This window comes from Monodon monoceros, unplaced genomic scaffold, assembly GCF_005190385.1.
Source record: "Monodon monoceros isolate NGI ecotype Baffin Bay Population unplaced genomic scaffold, NGI_Narwhal_1 Super_Scaffold_2, whole genome shotgun sequence".
NCBI classification, from domain to species: Eukaryota; Metazoa; Chordata; class Mammalia; order Artiodactyla; family Monodontidae; genus Monodon; species Monodon monoceros.
In genome coordinates, this window is record NW_021703776.1 from 24,266,382 (window position 1) to 24,284,546 (window position 18,165).

General features: G+C 36.3%; 1 protein-coding gene across 3 annotated transcripts in view; it reads right to left on the bottom strand.

Annotated features, from left to right (window-relative positions):
• The window catches only part of HGF (hepatocyte growth factor), an 80,170-nt gene that overhangs the window by 52,322 nt on the left and 9,683 nt on the right, over nt 1-18,165 (bottom strand). For 2 of the 3 annotated variants that reach the window (XM_029234119.1, XM_029234117.1), the window contains exons 3-5: nt 7,954-8,066; nt 6,340-6,454; nt 817-944 (exon numbers count right to left, since the gene is read on the bottom strand). In XM_029234119.1, coding sequence (XP_029089952.1) covers nt 817-944; nt 6,340-6,454; nt 7,954-8,066 — 356 coding nt within the window. Of the gene's footprint in view, nt 1-816; nt 960-6,339; nt 6,455-7,953; nt 8,067-18,165 lie in introns of all 3 variants that reach the window. The other variant, XM_029234118.1, reaches the window with a different exon arrangement.

Here is an 18,165-nt window from a genome sequence, read left to right on the forward strand (position 1 = left end):
CAAATCCATGTTTCATTTTGATTTTCAGTATTTTAGTTTCTGACAGAACTAAAAAGCCAGCTATTCAGTAGCCAGATAACCAAGAAAAATGAAACCATATACAATGCTGAAATGGTTACTCTTCCTTCTTGCCCGTCATTCAGTTTCCACTGTAAAAGTAAGGACAGTGCCCTTTCATGCTGTGAGAGGAGGTGAAGACACAGACATGGGTTTAGAGTGCCTGCCTTCCAGACAGCCTGTGATCTACTGTTTTGATCTCTTCAGATACCATTCTGAATGGTATTCAGTTCCAGACTATGTATCAAATTTGGTTCACCAAAACACACACAGGGCACTCGGACTTTCAGTGACCCCCTTCCTTTATTCTCTTCTGGGTCCGTATACCCTTGCCACACCACTTCAGAATAGCTTTGACAAAACTTCTGCAGAAGCGGGTTCTGGATGAGTAGAATTAGCGTTACTCATAAAGGGCTAAGTGTCATTCTGCTCCTTTCAGGTGATGTATGGGAGCAGATTTTGAGCTATTATGAGCTCAAAACAGCAGATGAGGAAGCCCAAACTTTTACTCTCCCCGAAGAGATACCTGAGGCTCTTTTGAAATTCAAACTGATAACTTGCTCCATTATTTTGCATTAATCTGATGATAATCAGTTTTTTAAACATCCTATAAAAATGCTCAAATTATGATCTATAGTTGCAATTGAATGAACATCATATTCATTGTGATTTGATTCAATTCTGTTAACCTTTAATGTGAGTTGCAGTTTTACACAAAGGGAGAGCAGATTGCCCCACATGGCATTCAGGTTCATTTACCTTCTGAACACTGAGGAATGTCACAGACTTCGTAGCGTACCTCTGGATTGCTTGTGAAACACCAAGGTCCCCCTTCTTCCCCTCGAGGATTTCGACAGTAGTTTTCCTGTAGGTCTTTACCCCGATAGCTCGAAGGCAAAAAGCTAGTTTTAAAATGATAATCATTACAGTATAAGAGCATGCAACTTTTGGGGGGGGCTATTAATTTTACTAACTAGTGGGTATGTTTTCCCAAAAGTGGAGAAATCCTTTATTCTATCTCAGACCTCCATAGATATTAACTTGAATTCTGTCATTTCCATCTATTCTTAAGATACTTAAATTTTATAGACATTTACCTAACTGAATTCTCGTATTCAGCAGCCTTAAGAATGATTCATCTCTGGATTCACTGAGAGCCAATCATTCTAGAGCCTAATTGACATTGTTTGAACCACAATTTCAAAGTTCCACTCAAAGGCAGCAAATGATTGAGGAAAGCCACTTAGGAGAGGACAGCAGAAACACTGCCCTAGACCTTGAAATCTCACTATTATACTGCTTATCTGAGATAATTATTTGTTTGTTTATTGCTTTTCTTATGAATGATAGCCCCCCTTTTTTCTGCACAATTGAGAAATAGATTGATAAAGTAACAGGAACAAAAGGCCTAGAAACAAATTGAATCTGGACTCAAATTTCAGCTCTGTCTTACTAACTGGAAACCCCAGCAGGCAATTTAGCCTCTTTCAGCCTACTAGCTTACCTATACACTGAGTATAACCATAACTTATAACGTCTTACACCTATGTGGTTGTTTTGAGAAGTTCAAAGAGATGAGAGAGTAATTGACACTTAATAAACTCCATCTGTTATTAAGCACACTCCACTTAGTAGTCTTTAGACTGTCATAGTAAAAAACAGAAATGCTTATTCTCTTTAAACATTTTAAAAGTTTTCCCTGTGACTGGGGCTTGGTGCTTTCAGGTTTAGTTCGTAATAGTTGGCCATTGCATGCAGACTGCAATATATTACCTTCATTTAAAATGTCTAATGCCCTGGTTATAATTTTGTTACCAGCACACAGTACTTCAACATAAGAGCAGAAGAGTTCAAAGCCCTTTTTATTCTTTTGTACTGCTTGTGACCTTGGCCTCAATGATGCTGCAAGTGTCTGCTAAACTGCACACAAAAAAAGCATAAGTAAACAATATATATCTATAGGTAACATTAGTAAGCATTTCTTTTTGAAAATCCAGTTACATTTTCAATGTTCAGTTCAATTTTTGCTATAAAGCTTAATTTCTACTTTTACTGACCTCTGAGATCTAAATGGTACTTAAATTACAGTGAAGTCCAAAGATCTTAGTCTCTCAGTAAATACCATTCAAATATGTTTCCTACCCATTGAAACCTCTAGTTAAGAAATAATCATTTTTGTTATGCTGTGGCATAAAATAAATATGGACATGCCTTGGGTACCAAGCAACATTTTGCAATGAAATTATTTAATTTGGACAGGAAATACACCAGAGTTAATTGCTCAGAAAATGTAAATTATTGGTCAAAAATAAAGAGTCCAAGAGACTTACTACTAACCAAACATTTTCAAGATATCTATTAAGTATTATAAACATGAAATGCCAAAATGTCTTTACATAAAGAGTTTATATCCCTACTTCACTAGCATTTTAAATATTGGGGAACAAAAATTAGACATTACATCTTATGACTGACAAAAATTATAATATAATGAAAACTTATCATGACTTTACAGTTCCTAACAGTAATTTTCAAAGGAAAAATAAGTCATCTTTTGTCTTAGTTTTAGCCCCATTATTCCAGAATAATTTAAGATAATCTTTGTGCCATTGTGTGAAAATTATTTCCTTTCACTTTGCCAGTTCCTCAATTTTTCATAGTAAATTTATAATGAAATGCTCATTTTTCTGATAGAATGAAAACTGACTTTTACTTTATATTTTTTTCATAAAGTACCGCATTAATCAAATTTACCTAAGAAAATCCCCCTATAACTCTATTTTCTGAAAAAGCTTGGTATAGTATAGTACTGAAAATAAGTTATTGTTGATCACAAAAATCTACATTGTTGCCCCATATGTATCACTCGACTAGTATATGACACTAGCCCTTAGATAATTTACTTATTCTTTGGGTTTTCAATTTCACTTACGAGATGAATGGAATCAATTAGATTATTATAAGCTCCTTCATTTTATATCATTTTATGTATTAAGTTTAAAAACTAAATAATGATTTAACACATGTTAAATGCACACATATAAAATATCTACAGTTTTAGAGATTTTGTTACACACACAGACACACACACACATATACATATACACACATATACCTTTCCAGGGGATTTGTAAAGCAAAGAAGCTGTGAAGAAGTAGCGAATGGGACTTCCCTGGTGGCGCAGTGGTTAAGGATCCACCTGCCAATGCAGGGTACATAGGTTCGAGCCCCAGTCCGGGAAGATCCCCACATGCTGTGGAGCAACTAAACCCATGAGCCACAACTACTGAGCCTGCACACCTAAAGCCCGTGCTCTGCAACAAGAGAAGACACTACTATGAGAAGCCCGTGCACCGCAATGAAGAGTAGCCCCCAGTCGTCACAACTAGTGAAAGGCCACGCACAGCAACAAAGACCCAACACAGACAATAATTAATTAATTTTTAAAAAATGAAGTAGTGAATGAATAAGTCAACAGTTTAGTAGGAAAAATGCAAGTAGGAAGGGAAAGAGATAAAGTAGAAATCAAAACTAGCTATGGTTAAAAGATGAATAAAGTTTTCCCACTGGAGTTAATAAAAATGAAAAATGAAGAGAAAAATGTGTGCTGCTTTCCACAATTCTATATCAATGCATATCACATTCCTCTTTAGGACATGCAGGGTAAAGAGCAGTCTGGGTCATCTCTTCTCTTCAGTCTTTGGTGTATATGACTTTTTACCCCGATTAACTGGTTTTCTTTTGTATTCTGAAGTTTTCAGTCTGCTTTTCTTTAGTATCCCATACTTGACCAAGCGATGAAGCCTAGCCCCGCTCTTTGCACTCTATGTGTTCATTCAGCACATGTTTATGAGAACCTATTACACACACACACACCCTGTGCCAGTCAGTAGGCTTTGTAATAAACTTTTACTCACATATATACTACTTTTGGTTCTCTGTCCTTGTGAGCAAGGCTTTATTTTTAGAGAGATAAGTGAAGGAATATTTAAAATTGAGTTATATCCAAATATACTTTGAAACATAAATTAGATCTTCTGGGTGCTGGCCACCTTTTCTTTTCTTTTAATATGAACTGTGTTCATAGGAAACTTGATCCATTCCATCATCTGCTTCTTTAATGAATGCTGGGTGGCCAGTGAAGGATATAGATGTAGATATCAGGTCACCTGATTTTCTAGTTAAGCTTCTGTACTAATTTCATCATCTATCATCATCTTCCCATTAAGCCATTTGTAAAATATTCCAATTTAGGGAGTTGACAATAAATCACTCCTCTAGACAGATGTATATAGATATATATTTCTCTTTCAATTTTCCATAGAGTTAATCTTTAGTTAACACTTAAAAGTGTTAACCTAGCATGTAGATATTCCAATAAGTTGCTAATTGATGAAAATGTGTTTCTCCCATTGAATAAAAAAAAATTGATTAATGTACAAGGTCCTCTCAGCCCTAAAGCTTTATATCACAAGGAAATGTTTGTTGGTAAAACAGCTGATTGGACTGGGAAGCCAGTTCCCAGGGAGATCTATTTCACATGTACTCCTGTAGCAGAGAATGACAATCATAGAGAATTTGGGTTGAAATAAGACCTCTAGTAGGTCATCCAGTGCACTCTCCTCAACTAGGGTAGGATTGATTTCAAACGCCATTCCTTTGTTCATGAAAAACTTAGATCCATCTATTTAAGCAAAATGTTTTCCTCACTATGCAGGGAGTGACACCATGCAAATCCTTATGAGAGGACAAAACCAATTACATTGTTTGTTTTGTAATGTAAAGATAAAACTACGTTTTGGAGGTATTCATGTAATTCATAAGTAGTGAATTTGGAAAAATTAGTTGTTTTCTGTTATTGAAACACTGTAAAGCTGATCTGCTTGGACACTTACTAGCTGTTGTTAACAAGGCCAAAATCACAGGTTTGATCCCAGTGTAGAGCAACCAACTCTTTTTCTTTTTATGTGGGCCAGTGAACTCCGTTTCTGTTTACTGAAGTAAAATCATCTTGCATAGTTTTGCCCCCCACCAAATGAATGAAATGGAATAAAAAGTGGATTCATCAAGCAAGTTACTACCTCTATTGCAAAAACAGGTCACAGCATGTATCCTACTGATTTGCTGGGTGTTTAAGGCCCTGGGGTTGTTAAAACATAGGATACAGAGTGACACTGGCTGGCCTCAGATTCTGGCCATACCACTTGCTAGTTGTGCATGACCTTGAAAAGTTACTAAGCATCTTTGCTCTTCAGTTTCACCATATAAAAAATAGAACTAATAAAATCACCTACTTTGTGGTTCTTGAGAGGATTAAATGAGATAAACCAGGTATACTGCTCAACAAGGTACTTGGCACATGGTAAACTAAGTCTTCCAATTCATCTAATAACCAGGGAGAGCTGTTTTAAACTACTTTAGTTCCTGTTAAAATTCTTTGTGAAATAAATCTTGAAAAACTCTGGCTATATATGCCTCTCTAGTGAGTAGATATCTATGTTTCTCCTCCATGATGATTAAAATTCTCAGACTAATGAGCCTATGGATATTATGTTTACTCATCTTTAAATAGCATTCATCTGTTATAATGAACACAATTCTTCTCTTCACTATAGACATTTAATTTCCAAGGAGTAAGAAGTTTTCTCTAGTCATTAGGCACTAGGTGAAATGGGAAAGTTGGTCAATCTGAGGCATGAATTTTTAGCAGAGGTTCTCAATTTTGACTGTGATTTAGAATCACCTGGGGAACTGTTAAAAAAATACTGGTGCCAAGTGATTCTGATTTAATTGGTCTGTGTTGACGACCGGGTGGTAGGATTTGTTAAGGGCTTGTAGCAGGTGATTTTAATGTGCAGTCAGGTTTGAGAACCACCATGGTTAAAGAACATTTGGGCCCTGGTTATGTAAGATCAGAATCTGTTCCATCTCCAACTTATCACAGGCAACCTCTCCACTCCAGCTGCAGAGTGCTGTGCCTCTTCACAGGCAAAGAGAGGGAAAATTTTTTTTTTATTATTTTTTTATTATCTCTTCCCAAACACCAAGATCTATAAATTGAGGTTTTGAGGTGAAAAAATGTTAGGCTACATCTTAATGATAATTTTTTTATTCTTTGGCTAAACATCAGTTACAAATTCAGATAAGCTTTGGCCTAATACGCTTCTGCAAAGTTGGCTAAATTATTATAGAAGTGTAGGATTATTCTGAAGCACTAACCTGGGATTGGTAACACACCTATAAAAGAGAGGCTCTATCCTCTTTTCTTCATGCTATTCTTACCTGTGTTCGTGTGGTATCATGGAATCCCAGGGCTGGCATTTGATGCCACTTTTAGTGATAGATACCGTTCCCTTATAGCTACCTCCTTTACCGATGATGCAGTTTCTAATGTAGTCTATCAGAAGAAAGCAGAGAAAAATGTTATCACTATGTGTAACATATCTGCTGTGTATATTAAAAATAAAAATGATAAAATTCCATTCAAATCTTTCAGTAATGCTTATAAACCATCACAAATCATATTGAAATTTCTTGCCTAAAAGTTCTACTAATATTTTCAAAATAATACATTTCAGAGTAATCCAAAACAAACAAAAAAGACCATTGAGGAGTTTTAATTTTGTGAGTGTACACCTGGATAACTGTAGAGATTAGTCTACCTACTTAATGTAGATTATTCTATATACTTAACTGGACAGGCAAATTTAATTTAGCATAATGATTTGCTCAAATTCACAGACCATTTTAAGAACATATTAAAAACAAAAATTTGTAAACCTATATTGACTTCAAAAAGTTACTTTAAGATAATGGAAATAACTGATTTGTCTTTATATCAGTAAAATTGTGTGGGGTTTTGTGTATGTGTGTGTATGTGATAATTACATTATGCTGATTATTATTTTCATATTTTTGCTAACAGATCAGCTGCTAAATTATAGGACAATCAAATTGAAACAAGCTGTATATTTCTATCCAATAATAGTATATACAGTTGTTAGCAACCTAGAAGATTAAAGATGGTTTTATACTAGATTATGAATTATGTTTAGGATTTACAGAATTATTGGGGTGTATAGAGATCATCTTATTTTCTAACATGAATTAATTTTAATTTCATTTAAACATTTTCCCCATTAACAAAGAAATGTCTGTGTATATTACTAAATACCTAAGTTTAATAAAAAACACAGTATGATTTAAGAAAACATTAAAATTGAAATAAATAGTATTATCATAAACATAATTCATGATTATTATTTTGTGTAATGAGAGATTTATTCTGTAAAATACACATTTAGTAAACATTCTTCAATTATTTTATTATTATAAATCCACTGTTGAACAAAATAAACACCTTGTGAATATAGTATCAAACTACCGAAGTAAACAAATTAATAATATGGTCTCAATTCTTTCAAAGATTTTTTTAAAGTATGTAACTAGAAATAGATCCAACTAATTTTTCAAAACCTCCACGTTTTGTTGTTATCAGCAATCATCACTATAACTTAGATTAATTATCCAAAGTTATTAAAATTTAGAATACTTTAGTAAACTCAAAATTTGCTGTTATATAAAATGTCTTAAACTAATAACTTAAGGTGGCACTTTCTAAAATGACTGTGGAGAATATCAGTTCTGGGAGATGTTACTAGAAATAAACAAAGGGGGGGGGATAATCTAACTATGGAAAATTTGGGAAAAGCTCTCTTTAAAGTACCATACTGAAAATAGTCAAGGCAGTAGTGTCATCTGTCTTAATAGATGAATTGACTGCATAATAGATCCATGATATAATGGAAAAATCAGTTCGAAAGTGCACTGTGGCGGGCAATTACATATATTTTATACTTTGTTTCATTACGAAATATTTAGGGAGAAGCAAGTTACCTTTGTTTTCATAGAGGTCAAATTCATGGCCAAACTCTTTTTTCACTCCACTTGACATGCTATTGAAAGGGAACCAGAGGCATCGCTTTCTTGCTTTGTCAAAAACAAAGGCCCTGAAAAAAATATCTGAATGAAAAGAAGGAATACTACTATTTATACAGTTTTTAAAGAATAGGCACCTGGTTTAAACAAGGAAGGCAATATAAAAACAGACGCATTATTACATATACAGAAACATGAGGGATATTTGAACCTACCATTTTGCTAGCCAAATAAGACAGAACAAAATTAAATTTTTATAGGTGTAGATTTAAATATCAGATAGAATAAAATTTGAAATGTTCTCATGTTATTCTCAATGCCACATAGAAGAATGAGGGCTTCAACAAGCAAAATCAATATATAGCACAACTACTTGGAATATTTCTGAAGACTTTATTTTTTTTTGTAAGTACACAGCAAGTTGGAAGATATTTTTGCAGTTATATACAAATTATTATATTTGAAATATCATGATTAACTTCTAAAGGTTGTAATTGTATAAAGCACATTCTAAAGTAACATGTCCTAAAATGCATTAGACAAATCACCACCCCAGGAGATTCCCCAGCAAAGAAGGATCTAAAATCAAATGTTTGGGAAATTTTGCATATAATATCCCTTCTTGGTGAGTTATAAAGCATTTAAGCTTATTAAAGGCGATGAAAATCCTTCTCTTAGGTAACTTTGCATAAGTCAATGTTTCCTAAATGGATTTGCTTGCATAAGCATGTTTAATTTAAATAAAAAACTAATATCAGAGAGAATACACTTTTGATATATCATCTTGACAAAAATTGCTGAAATGTGTTAACTCCTAAAATTATCATTCCTATAGCTAAGTATTATATTGGTATTTTCTTGCTCACTAAAAAAAGTATTTCTAAAGAAAAATGATAAATACAAAAATCCCTTAACTGAGAATAGTAAAGTACTTAAAATTTTCAACACATTAAGTGTTACCATTTCTAAAAATACAGGAAATAAAGTTCGAATTCTGAACTATTTTCTTTCCATTAAGAAATAGTATTAAAACTCTTAACCATGTTCATGCTAATTATAATGTCACCATGTATAAGCATCTACTTAAGAAAAACACATAGATTTTCAAAGAATAAAGATTTTTTGCTTCCAGACTATATATATATATATATATATATATATATATATATATAAAATATTTTAACATCTTTATTGGAGTATAATTGCTTTACAATGGTGTGTTAGTTTCTGCTGTATAACAAAGTGAATCAGCTACATGTACACATATATCCCCATATCCCCTGCCTCTTGCGACTCCCTCCCATCCTTCCTATCCCACCCCGCCAGGTGGTCACAAAGCACAAGCTGATCTCCCTGTGCTGTGCGGCTGCTTCCCACTAGCTATCTATTTGACATTTGGTAGCATGTATATGTGCATGCCACTCTCTCACTTCGTCCCAGCTTCCCCTTCTCCCATGTCTTCAAGTCCATTCTCTATGACTGCGCCTTTATTCCTGTCCTACCTCTAGGTCCTTCATAATTTTTTTTTTTAAGATTCCATATATATGTGTTAGCATACAGTATCTGTTTTTCTCTTTCTGACTTACTTCACTCTGTATGATAGACCCTAGGTCCATCCACCTCACTACAAATAACTCAATCTCGTTTCTTTTTATGGCTGAGTAATATTGCATTGTATATATGTGCCACATCTTCTTTATCCATTCATCTGTTGGTGGACACTTAGGTTGCTTCCATGTCCTGGCTATTGTAAATAGAGCTGCAAAGAACATTGTGGAACATGACTCTTTTTGAATTATGGTTTTCTCAAGGTATACGCCCAGTAGTGGGAATGCTGAGTCGTATGGTAGTTCTAGTTTTAGTTTCTTAAGGAACCTCAATACTGTTCTCCATAGTGGCTGTATCAATTTACATTACCACAAACAGTGCAAGACTGTTCCCTTTCTCCACACCCTCTCTAGCATGTATTGTTTGCAGACTTTTTGATGATGGCCATTCTGACTAGTGTGAGGTGATACTTCATTATAGTTTTGATTTGCATTACTCTAACGATTAGTGATGTTGAGCATTCTTTCATGTGTTTGTTGGCAATCTGTGTATCTTCTTTGGAGAAATGTCTGTTTAGGTCTTCTGCCCATTTTTGGATTGGGTTGTTTGTCTTTCTGATATTGAGCTGCTTGTATATTTTGGAGATTAATCCTTTGTCCATTGCTTCATTTGCAAATATTTTCTCCCAGTCTGAGGGTTGTCTTTCCGTCTTGTTTATGGTTTCCTTTGCTGTGCAAAAGCTTTTAAGTTTCATTAGGTCTGAGTTGTTTATTTTTGTTTTTATTTCCCTTTCTCTAGGAGGTGGGTCAAAAAGGATCTTGCTGTGATTTATGTCATAGAGTGTTCTGCCTATGTTTTCCTCTAAGAGTTTTGTAGTGTCTAGCCTTTCATTTAGGTCTTTAATCCATTTTGAGTTTATTTTTGTGTATGGTGTTAGGGAGTATTCTAATTTCATTCTTTTCCATGTAGCTGTCCAGTTTTCCCAGCACCACTTATTGAAGAGGTTGTTTTTTCTCCATTGTATATTCTTGCCTCCTTTATCAAAGATTAGGTGACCATATGTGCGTGGGTTTATCTCTAGGCTTTCTATCCTGTTCCATTGATCTATATTTCTGTTTTTGTGCCAGTACCATACTGTCTTGATTACTGTAGCTTTGTAGTATAGTCTGAAGTCCAGAAGTCTTATTCTTCCAGCTCCATTATTCTTTCTCAAGATTGCTTTGGCTATTCAGGGTCTTTTGTGTTTCCATACAAATTGTGAATTTTTTTGTTCTAGTTCTATGAAAAATGCCATTGGTAGTTTGATAAAGATTCAGATTCACTGAATCTGTAGATTGCTTTGGGTAGTATAGTCATTTTCACAATGTTGATTCTTCCAATCCAAGAACATGGTATATCTCTTCATCTGTTTGTACATCTTTAATTTCTCTCATCAGTTTCTTATAGTTTTCTGCATACAGGTTTTTGTCACTGTAGGTAGGTTTATTCCTAGGTATTTTATTCTTTTTGTTGCAATGGTAAGTGGGAGTATTTCCTTAATTTCTCTTTCAGATTTTTCATCATTAGTGTATAGGAATGCAAGAGATTTCTGTGCATTAATTTTGTATCCTGCTACTTAACCAAATTCATTGATTAGCTCTAGTAGTTTTCTGGTAGCATCTTTAGGATTCTGTATGTATAGTATCATGTCATCTGCAAACAGGGACAGATTTACTTCTTCTTTCTGATTTGGATTCCTTTTATTTCCTTTTCTTCTCTGATTGCTGTGGCTAAAACTTCCAAAACTATGCTGAATAAGAGTGGTGAGATTGGGCAACCTTGTCTTTTTCCTGATCTTAGTGGAAGTGGTTTCAGTTTTTCACCATTGAGAACAATGTTGGCTGTGGGTTTGTCATATATGGCCTTTATTATGTGGAGCTAAGTTCCCTCTATGCCTACTTTCTGGAGGGTTTTTATCATAAATGGGTGTTGAATTTTGTCAAAAGCTTTCTCTGCATCTATTGAGACGATCATATGGTTTTTCTCCTTCAGTTTGTTAATATGGTGTATCACATTGATTGATTTGTGTATATTGAAGAATCCTTGCATTCCTGGGATAAACCCCATTTGAACATGGTGTAGGATACTTTTATTGTGCTGTTGGATTCTGTTTGCTAGTATTTTGTTGAGGATTTTTGCATCTATGTTCATCTGTGTTACTGGACTGTAGTTTTCTTTTTTTGTGACATCTTTGTCTGGTTTTGGTATCAGGGTGATGGAGGCCTCATAGAATGAGTTTGGGAGTGTTCCTCCCTCAGCTATATTTTGGAAGCATTTGAGAAGGATAGGTGTTAGCTCTTCTCTAAATGTTTGATAGAATTTGCCTGTGAAGCCATCTGGTCCTAGGCTATTGTTTGCTGGAAGATTTTAATCACAGTTTCAATTTCAATGCTTGTGACTGGTCTGTTTATATTTTCTATTTCTTCCTGGTTCAGTCTCGGAGGGTTGTGATTTTCTAAGAATTTTTCCATTTATTCCAGGTTGTCCATTGTATTGGCATACAGTTGCTTGTAGTAATCCCTCATGATCCTTGTATTTCTGCAGTGTCAGTTGTTACTTCTCCTTTTTCATTTCTATTGGTTTGAGTCTTTTCCCTTTTTTTCTTGATGAGTCTGGCTAATGGTTTATCAATTTTGTTTATCTTCTTAAAGAACCAGCTTTTAGTTTTATTGATCTTTGCAATCATTTCCTTCATTTCTTTTTCCTTCATTTCTGATCTGATGTTTATGATTTATTTGCTTATACTAACTTTGGGTTGTTTTTGTTCTTCTTTCTGTAATTGCTTTAGGTGTAAGCGCAGGTTGTTTATTTGAGATTTTTCTTGTTCCCTCAGGTAGGATTGTATTGCTATAAACTTCCCTCTTAGAACTGCTTTTGCTTCATCCCATAGGTTTTGGGTCATAGTGTTTTCATTGTCATTTGTTTCTAGGTATTTTTTGATTTCCTCTTTGATTTCTTCTGTGATCTCTTGGTTATTTAGTAGTGTATTGTTTAGACTCCATGTGACTGTATTTTTTACAGTTTTTTTTTCTGTAATTGATATCTAGTCTCATAGCAGTATGGTCGGAAAAGATACTGGATACAATTTCAATCTTCTTAAATTTACCACGGCTTGATTTGTGATCTGAGGTGTTATCTATCCATAGAATGTTCCATGAGTACTTGAGAAGAAAGTGTATTCTGTTGGTTTTGGATGGAATGTCCTATAAATATCAATTAAGTTCATCATGTTTAATGTGTCATTTAAAGCTTGTGTTTCCTTATTTATTTTCATTATGGATGATCTGTCCATTGGTGAAAGTGGGGTGTTAAAGTCCCCTACTATGATTGTGTTACTGTCGATTTCCCCTTTTGTGGCTGTTAGTATTTGCTTTATGTATTGAGGTACTCCTATGTTGGGTGCATAAGTATTTACAATTGTTATATCTTCCTCTTGGAGTGATCCCTTGATCATGATGTAGTGTCCTTCTTTGTCTCTTGTAAAAGTCTTTATTTAAAGTCTATTTTGTCTGATATGAGAATTGCTACTCCGGCTTTATTTTGATTTCCATTTGCATGGAATATCTTTTTCCATCCCCTTACTTTCAGTCTGTATGTGTCGCTAGGACTGAAGTGGGTCTCTTGTAGACAGCATATATACAGGTCTTGTTTTTGTATCCATTCGGCCAGTCTATGTCTTTTGGTTGGAGCATTTAATCCATTTATATTTAAGGTAATTATCGATATGTATGTTCCTATTACAATTTTCTTCATTGTTTTGGGTTTGTTATTGTAGGGCTTCTCCTTCTCTTGTGTTTCCTGCCTAGAGAAGTTCCTTTAGCACGTGTTGTAAAGCCGGTTTGGTGGTGCTGAATTCTCTTAGCTTTTGCTTGTCTGTAAAGGTTTTAATTTCTCCATCAACTATGAATGAGGTCCTTGTTGGGTAGAGTAATCTTGGTTGTAGGTTTTTCCCTTTCATCACTTCAAATATGTCCTGCCACTCCCTTCTGGCTTGCAGAGTTTCTGCTGAAAGATCAGCTGTTAACCTTATGGGGATGCCCTTGTATGTTATTTGTTGCTTTTCCCTTGCTGCTTTTAATATTTTTTCTTTGTATTTAATTTTTGATAGTTTGATTAATATGTGTCTTGGCATGTGTCTCCTTGGATTTATCCTGTATGGGTCTCTGCCCTTCCTGGACTTGATTGACTATTTCCTTTCCCATATTAGGGAAGTTTTCAACTATAATCTCTTCAAATATTTTCTCAGACCCTTTCTTTTTTCTCTTCTTTTTCTGGGACCCCTGTAATTCGAATGTTGGTGTATTTAATGTTGTCCCAGAGGTCTCTGCGACTGTCCTCAATTCTTTTTATTCTTCTTTCTTTATTCTGCTCTGTGGTAGTTATTTCCACTATTTCATCTTTCAGGTCACTTATCTGTTCTTCTGCCTCAGTTATTCTGCTATTGATTCCTTCTAGAGAATTTTTAATTTCATTTATCGTGTTGTTCATCATTGTTTGTTTGCTCTTTAGTTTTTCTGGGTCCTTGTTAAATGTTTCTTATATCTTCTAAATTCTATTTCCAAGATTTTGGATCATCTTTACTGTCATTACTCTGAATTCTTTTTCAGGTAGACTGCCTACTTCCTCTTCGTTTGTTTGGTCTGGTGTGTTTTTACCTTGCTCCTTCATCTGCTGTGTATTTCTCTGTCTTCTCATTTTGCTTAACTTACTGTGTTTGGGGTTTCCTTTTCACCAGCTTCAGGTTCGTAGTTCCAATTGTTTTTGGTATCTGCCCCCAGTGGTTAAGGTTGGTTCAGTGGGTTGTGTAGGCTTACTGGTGGAGGGGACTGGTGCCTGTGTTCTGATGGATGAGGCTGGATCTTGTCTTTCTGGTGGGCAGGACTGCATCCGGTGGTGTGTTTTGGGGTGTCTGTGGACTTACTATGATTTTAGGCAGTCTCTCTGATAATGGTTGGGGTGGTGTTCCTGTCTTGCTAGTCATTTGGCATGGGGCGTCCAGCACTGTAGCTTGCTGGTCGTTGAGTGGAGCTGGGTCTGAACATTGAGACAGAGATATCTGGGAGAGCTCTCACCGAATGATATTACGAGTGGCCTGGAGGTCTCTGATGGACCAATGTCCTGAACTTGGCTCTCCCACCTCAAAGGCTCAGCCCTGACACCCGGCTGGAGCACCAAGACCCTGTCAGCCAAACGGCTCAGAAGAAAAGGGAGAAAAAAAAGAAGAAAGAAAGAAAATAAATAAAATAAGTGAAGTTATTAAAATAAAAAATTAAAAATATTATTAAAATAAAAAAGTAAGTAAAAAAAAAAAAGAAGAGAGCAACCAAACCAATAAACAAATCCACCAATGATAACAAGCACTAAAAACTATACTAAAAAAAATGGACAGACAGAACCCTAGGACAAATGGTAAAAGCAAACCTATACAGACAAAATCACACAAAGAAGCATACACATACACACTCACAAAAAGAGGAAAAGGGAAAAAAAAAAAAATATATATATATAAAGGAAAAGAGCAACCAAATCAATAAACAAATCTACCAGTGATAATAAGCTCTAAATACTAAACTAAGATAAACATAAAACTAGAAACAAATTAGATGCAGAAGACAAACCCCAAGTCTACAGTTGCTCCCAAAGTCCACCGCCTCAGTTTTGGGGTGATTCGTTGTCTATTCATGTATTCCACAGATGCAGGGTACATCAGGTTGATTGTGGAGATTTAATCCTCTGCTCCTGAGGCTGCACAGAGAAATTTCCCTTTCTCTTCTTTGTTCACACAGCTCCTGGGGTTCAGCTTTGGATTTGGCCCTGCTGCTGCATGTAGGATGCCCTCTGGCGTCTGTTTGTCGCCCAGAGAGGAGGGGCTTAAAGGAGCAGCTTTAAGATTAGGGGGCTCTGGCTCACTCAGGCTGGGGGGTATGGAGGGGTATGGAATTAGGGGCGGGTCTGCGGTGGCAGAGGCCAGTGTGAAGTTGCAACAGCCTGAAGCGCACTGTGTGTTCTCCTGGGGGGAGTTGTCCCTGGATCTCAGGCCCCTGGCAGTGGCGGGCTGCACAGGTTCCTGGGATGGGAGGTGTGGATAGTGACCTGTGCTCACACACAGGCTTCTTGGTGGCGGCAGCAGAAGCCTTAGCGTTTCATGCCCATCTCTGGTGTCCATGCTGATAGCCACGGCTCGCGCCCGTCTCTGGAGCTCATTTAGGCGGTGCTCTGAATCCGCTCTCCTTGCACACCATGAAACAATGGTCTCTTGCCTCTTCGGCAGGTCCAGACCTTTCCCCGGACTCCCTCCCGTCTAGCTGTGGCGCACTAGCCCCCTTCAGGCTGTGTTCCCGCAGCCAACCCCAGTCCTCTCCCTTTGATCTGACCTCCGAAGCCCGAGCCTCAGCTCCCAGCCCCCACCCATTCTGGCGGGTTAGTAGACAAACCTCTCTGGGCTGGTGAGTGTCGGTCGGCCCTGATCCTCTGTGCAGGAATCTCTCCACTTTGCCCTCCGCACCCCTGTTGCTGCGCTCTCCTCCACGGCTCCAAAGCTTTCCCCCTCCATCACCCACAGTCTCTGCCCGCGAAGGGGCTTCTAGTGCGTGGAAACCTTTCCTCCTTCACGGCTCCCTCCCCGAGGTGCAGGTCCCGTCCCTATTCTTTTGGTACGTGGGGAGTGTCCTGCCTTTTGGGAGGTCTGAGGTCTTCTGCCAGCATTCAGTAGGTGTTCTGTAGGAGTTGTTCCACGTGTAGATGTATTTTTGATGTATCTATGGGGAGGAAGGTGATCTCTGCGTCTTACTCCTCTGCCATCTTGAAGGTCCTCCTCCAGATCATATATATATATATATATATATTTTTTTTTTTTTTGGTACACGGGCCTCTCACTCTTGTGGCCTCTCCCACTGCGGAGCACAGGCTCCGGATGCGCAGGCTCAGTGGCCATGGCTCACGGGCCCAGCCGCTCCGCGGCATGTGGGATCCTCCCGGACCGGGGCACGAACCCGTGTCCCCTGCATCATCAGGCGGACTCTCAACCACTGCGCCACCAGGGAAGCCCCAGATCATATACTTTTGAAAGCACATAATTTTCTTATAATTTTATGTAGTTCAAATTAGTCATTTATTTCGTAACGTTGTAACAGCTTTTAAGTAATTTTAAATAAGGGGAAATAACTTTTATAAAACAAATATTAAAAAGATGTTATAAAATTAAAGTATTTTAACTATTATTTTATATTTTTACATAGTGCATTTTATTCTATATCTAACTAACTTCAAAAATTATATGTATAAACTTTGTGCTTTGATTTACACGTAGACATTTTGAAATGTCCACCTACAAGAACATTTTACAGCTGAAATAGTATTAAAGAACAAACATAAAAGTCTGTTTTTGCAACTGTGGCAGAATAACTTGAAAAGAGAAAAACTGGCTGATAATATATTTGAATTTTGATCTGGTAGATAGTAAACTTATGCAATACATGTAAAATGTCCTATATCCCTATTGTAGGGTGTTGGGGGGAGAGTTAAATAACCTTGAAAGCACGGTAATTACATAAAGAATACATATGAAGATAACTAAATGAACATCTAAAAAGAAATTTTAAAATTACAGACTCAAATGCCTACTAGTTAACATTAAAATAAAAATGTACCACACATATATAAACTACTACTTTTTTTTCAGTAATATGGCTTTGACATGAGATTGCCTTGCAAGTGACTCATAAGCCCCATCAGGAACATGTGAGATTTGCTTCTGTGAATACAAAGGTGATTCCATCTGGAAAGTGGGTGACAGGGTTTCCAGTTTGCTGATTTCATTCACCCTTTTCTCTCATTCCATTACAATTCCATATACCCTCAGAAAATTGTATTTGCTTGTATCATTTTACACCTCCATATGGACTGGATCCAAGCTGACAAATTCCATGAGTTGCATATCTTCTTTGAAGTTTGACTTTAGGAATCTTTCTCTTAGCCTTATTTTAACTATCATCTTCCTTTCAATAATTTATTTTCTTGAGTTGTTTATGGCAGAAGGGCAATTCCAGTACCAGTTACTCAGTCATGGTTAGAAATTTTCATCTCTTGAGTCAGTTCATGTACAGTAATTTTTTGAAACGCTTAGAATCAGGCATTCTGGTCATCTTTCTCATCCAGCAAAAAACAACTTCAGTCTCTATAAAGTCAATATTGTTGATACCTTCTCAAGAGGAAACAAAATTTGAGACCTCCACCTCATGCCCACTGAATCACAGATGCTTTCACACAGCATTGTTGGTATTTTCCAAACATTTTAGTGTGTTCGCCATTGTTTTTCAATGATTCTAGTTCATGTAACAAGTCCTCAAAAAGATCTTTAATTCATTAAGAACCTACTTTCAGCATATCACAAGTATGTCCATTCAATTCTGAATAAGTAATGTATTTAGTGATTCCAGATAAGTATGTATATATATTTAGGATACACAAGCGTGAAGGATGACACCATGTCTGAGCAGAGAACTTTAGCTGTACATTGGTATTACTACATGTGGTTTTCTGCACAGGTGGCCATAAATTTGGAGACTAAATATAACTCAACCA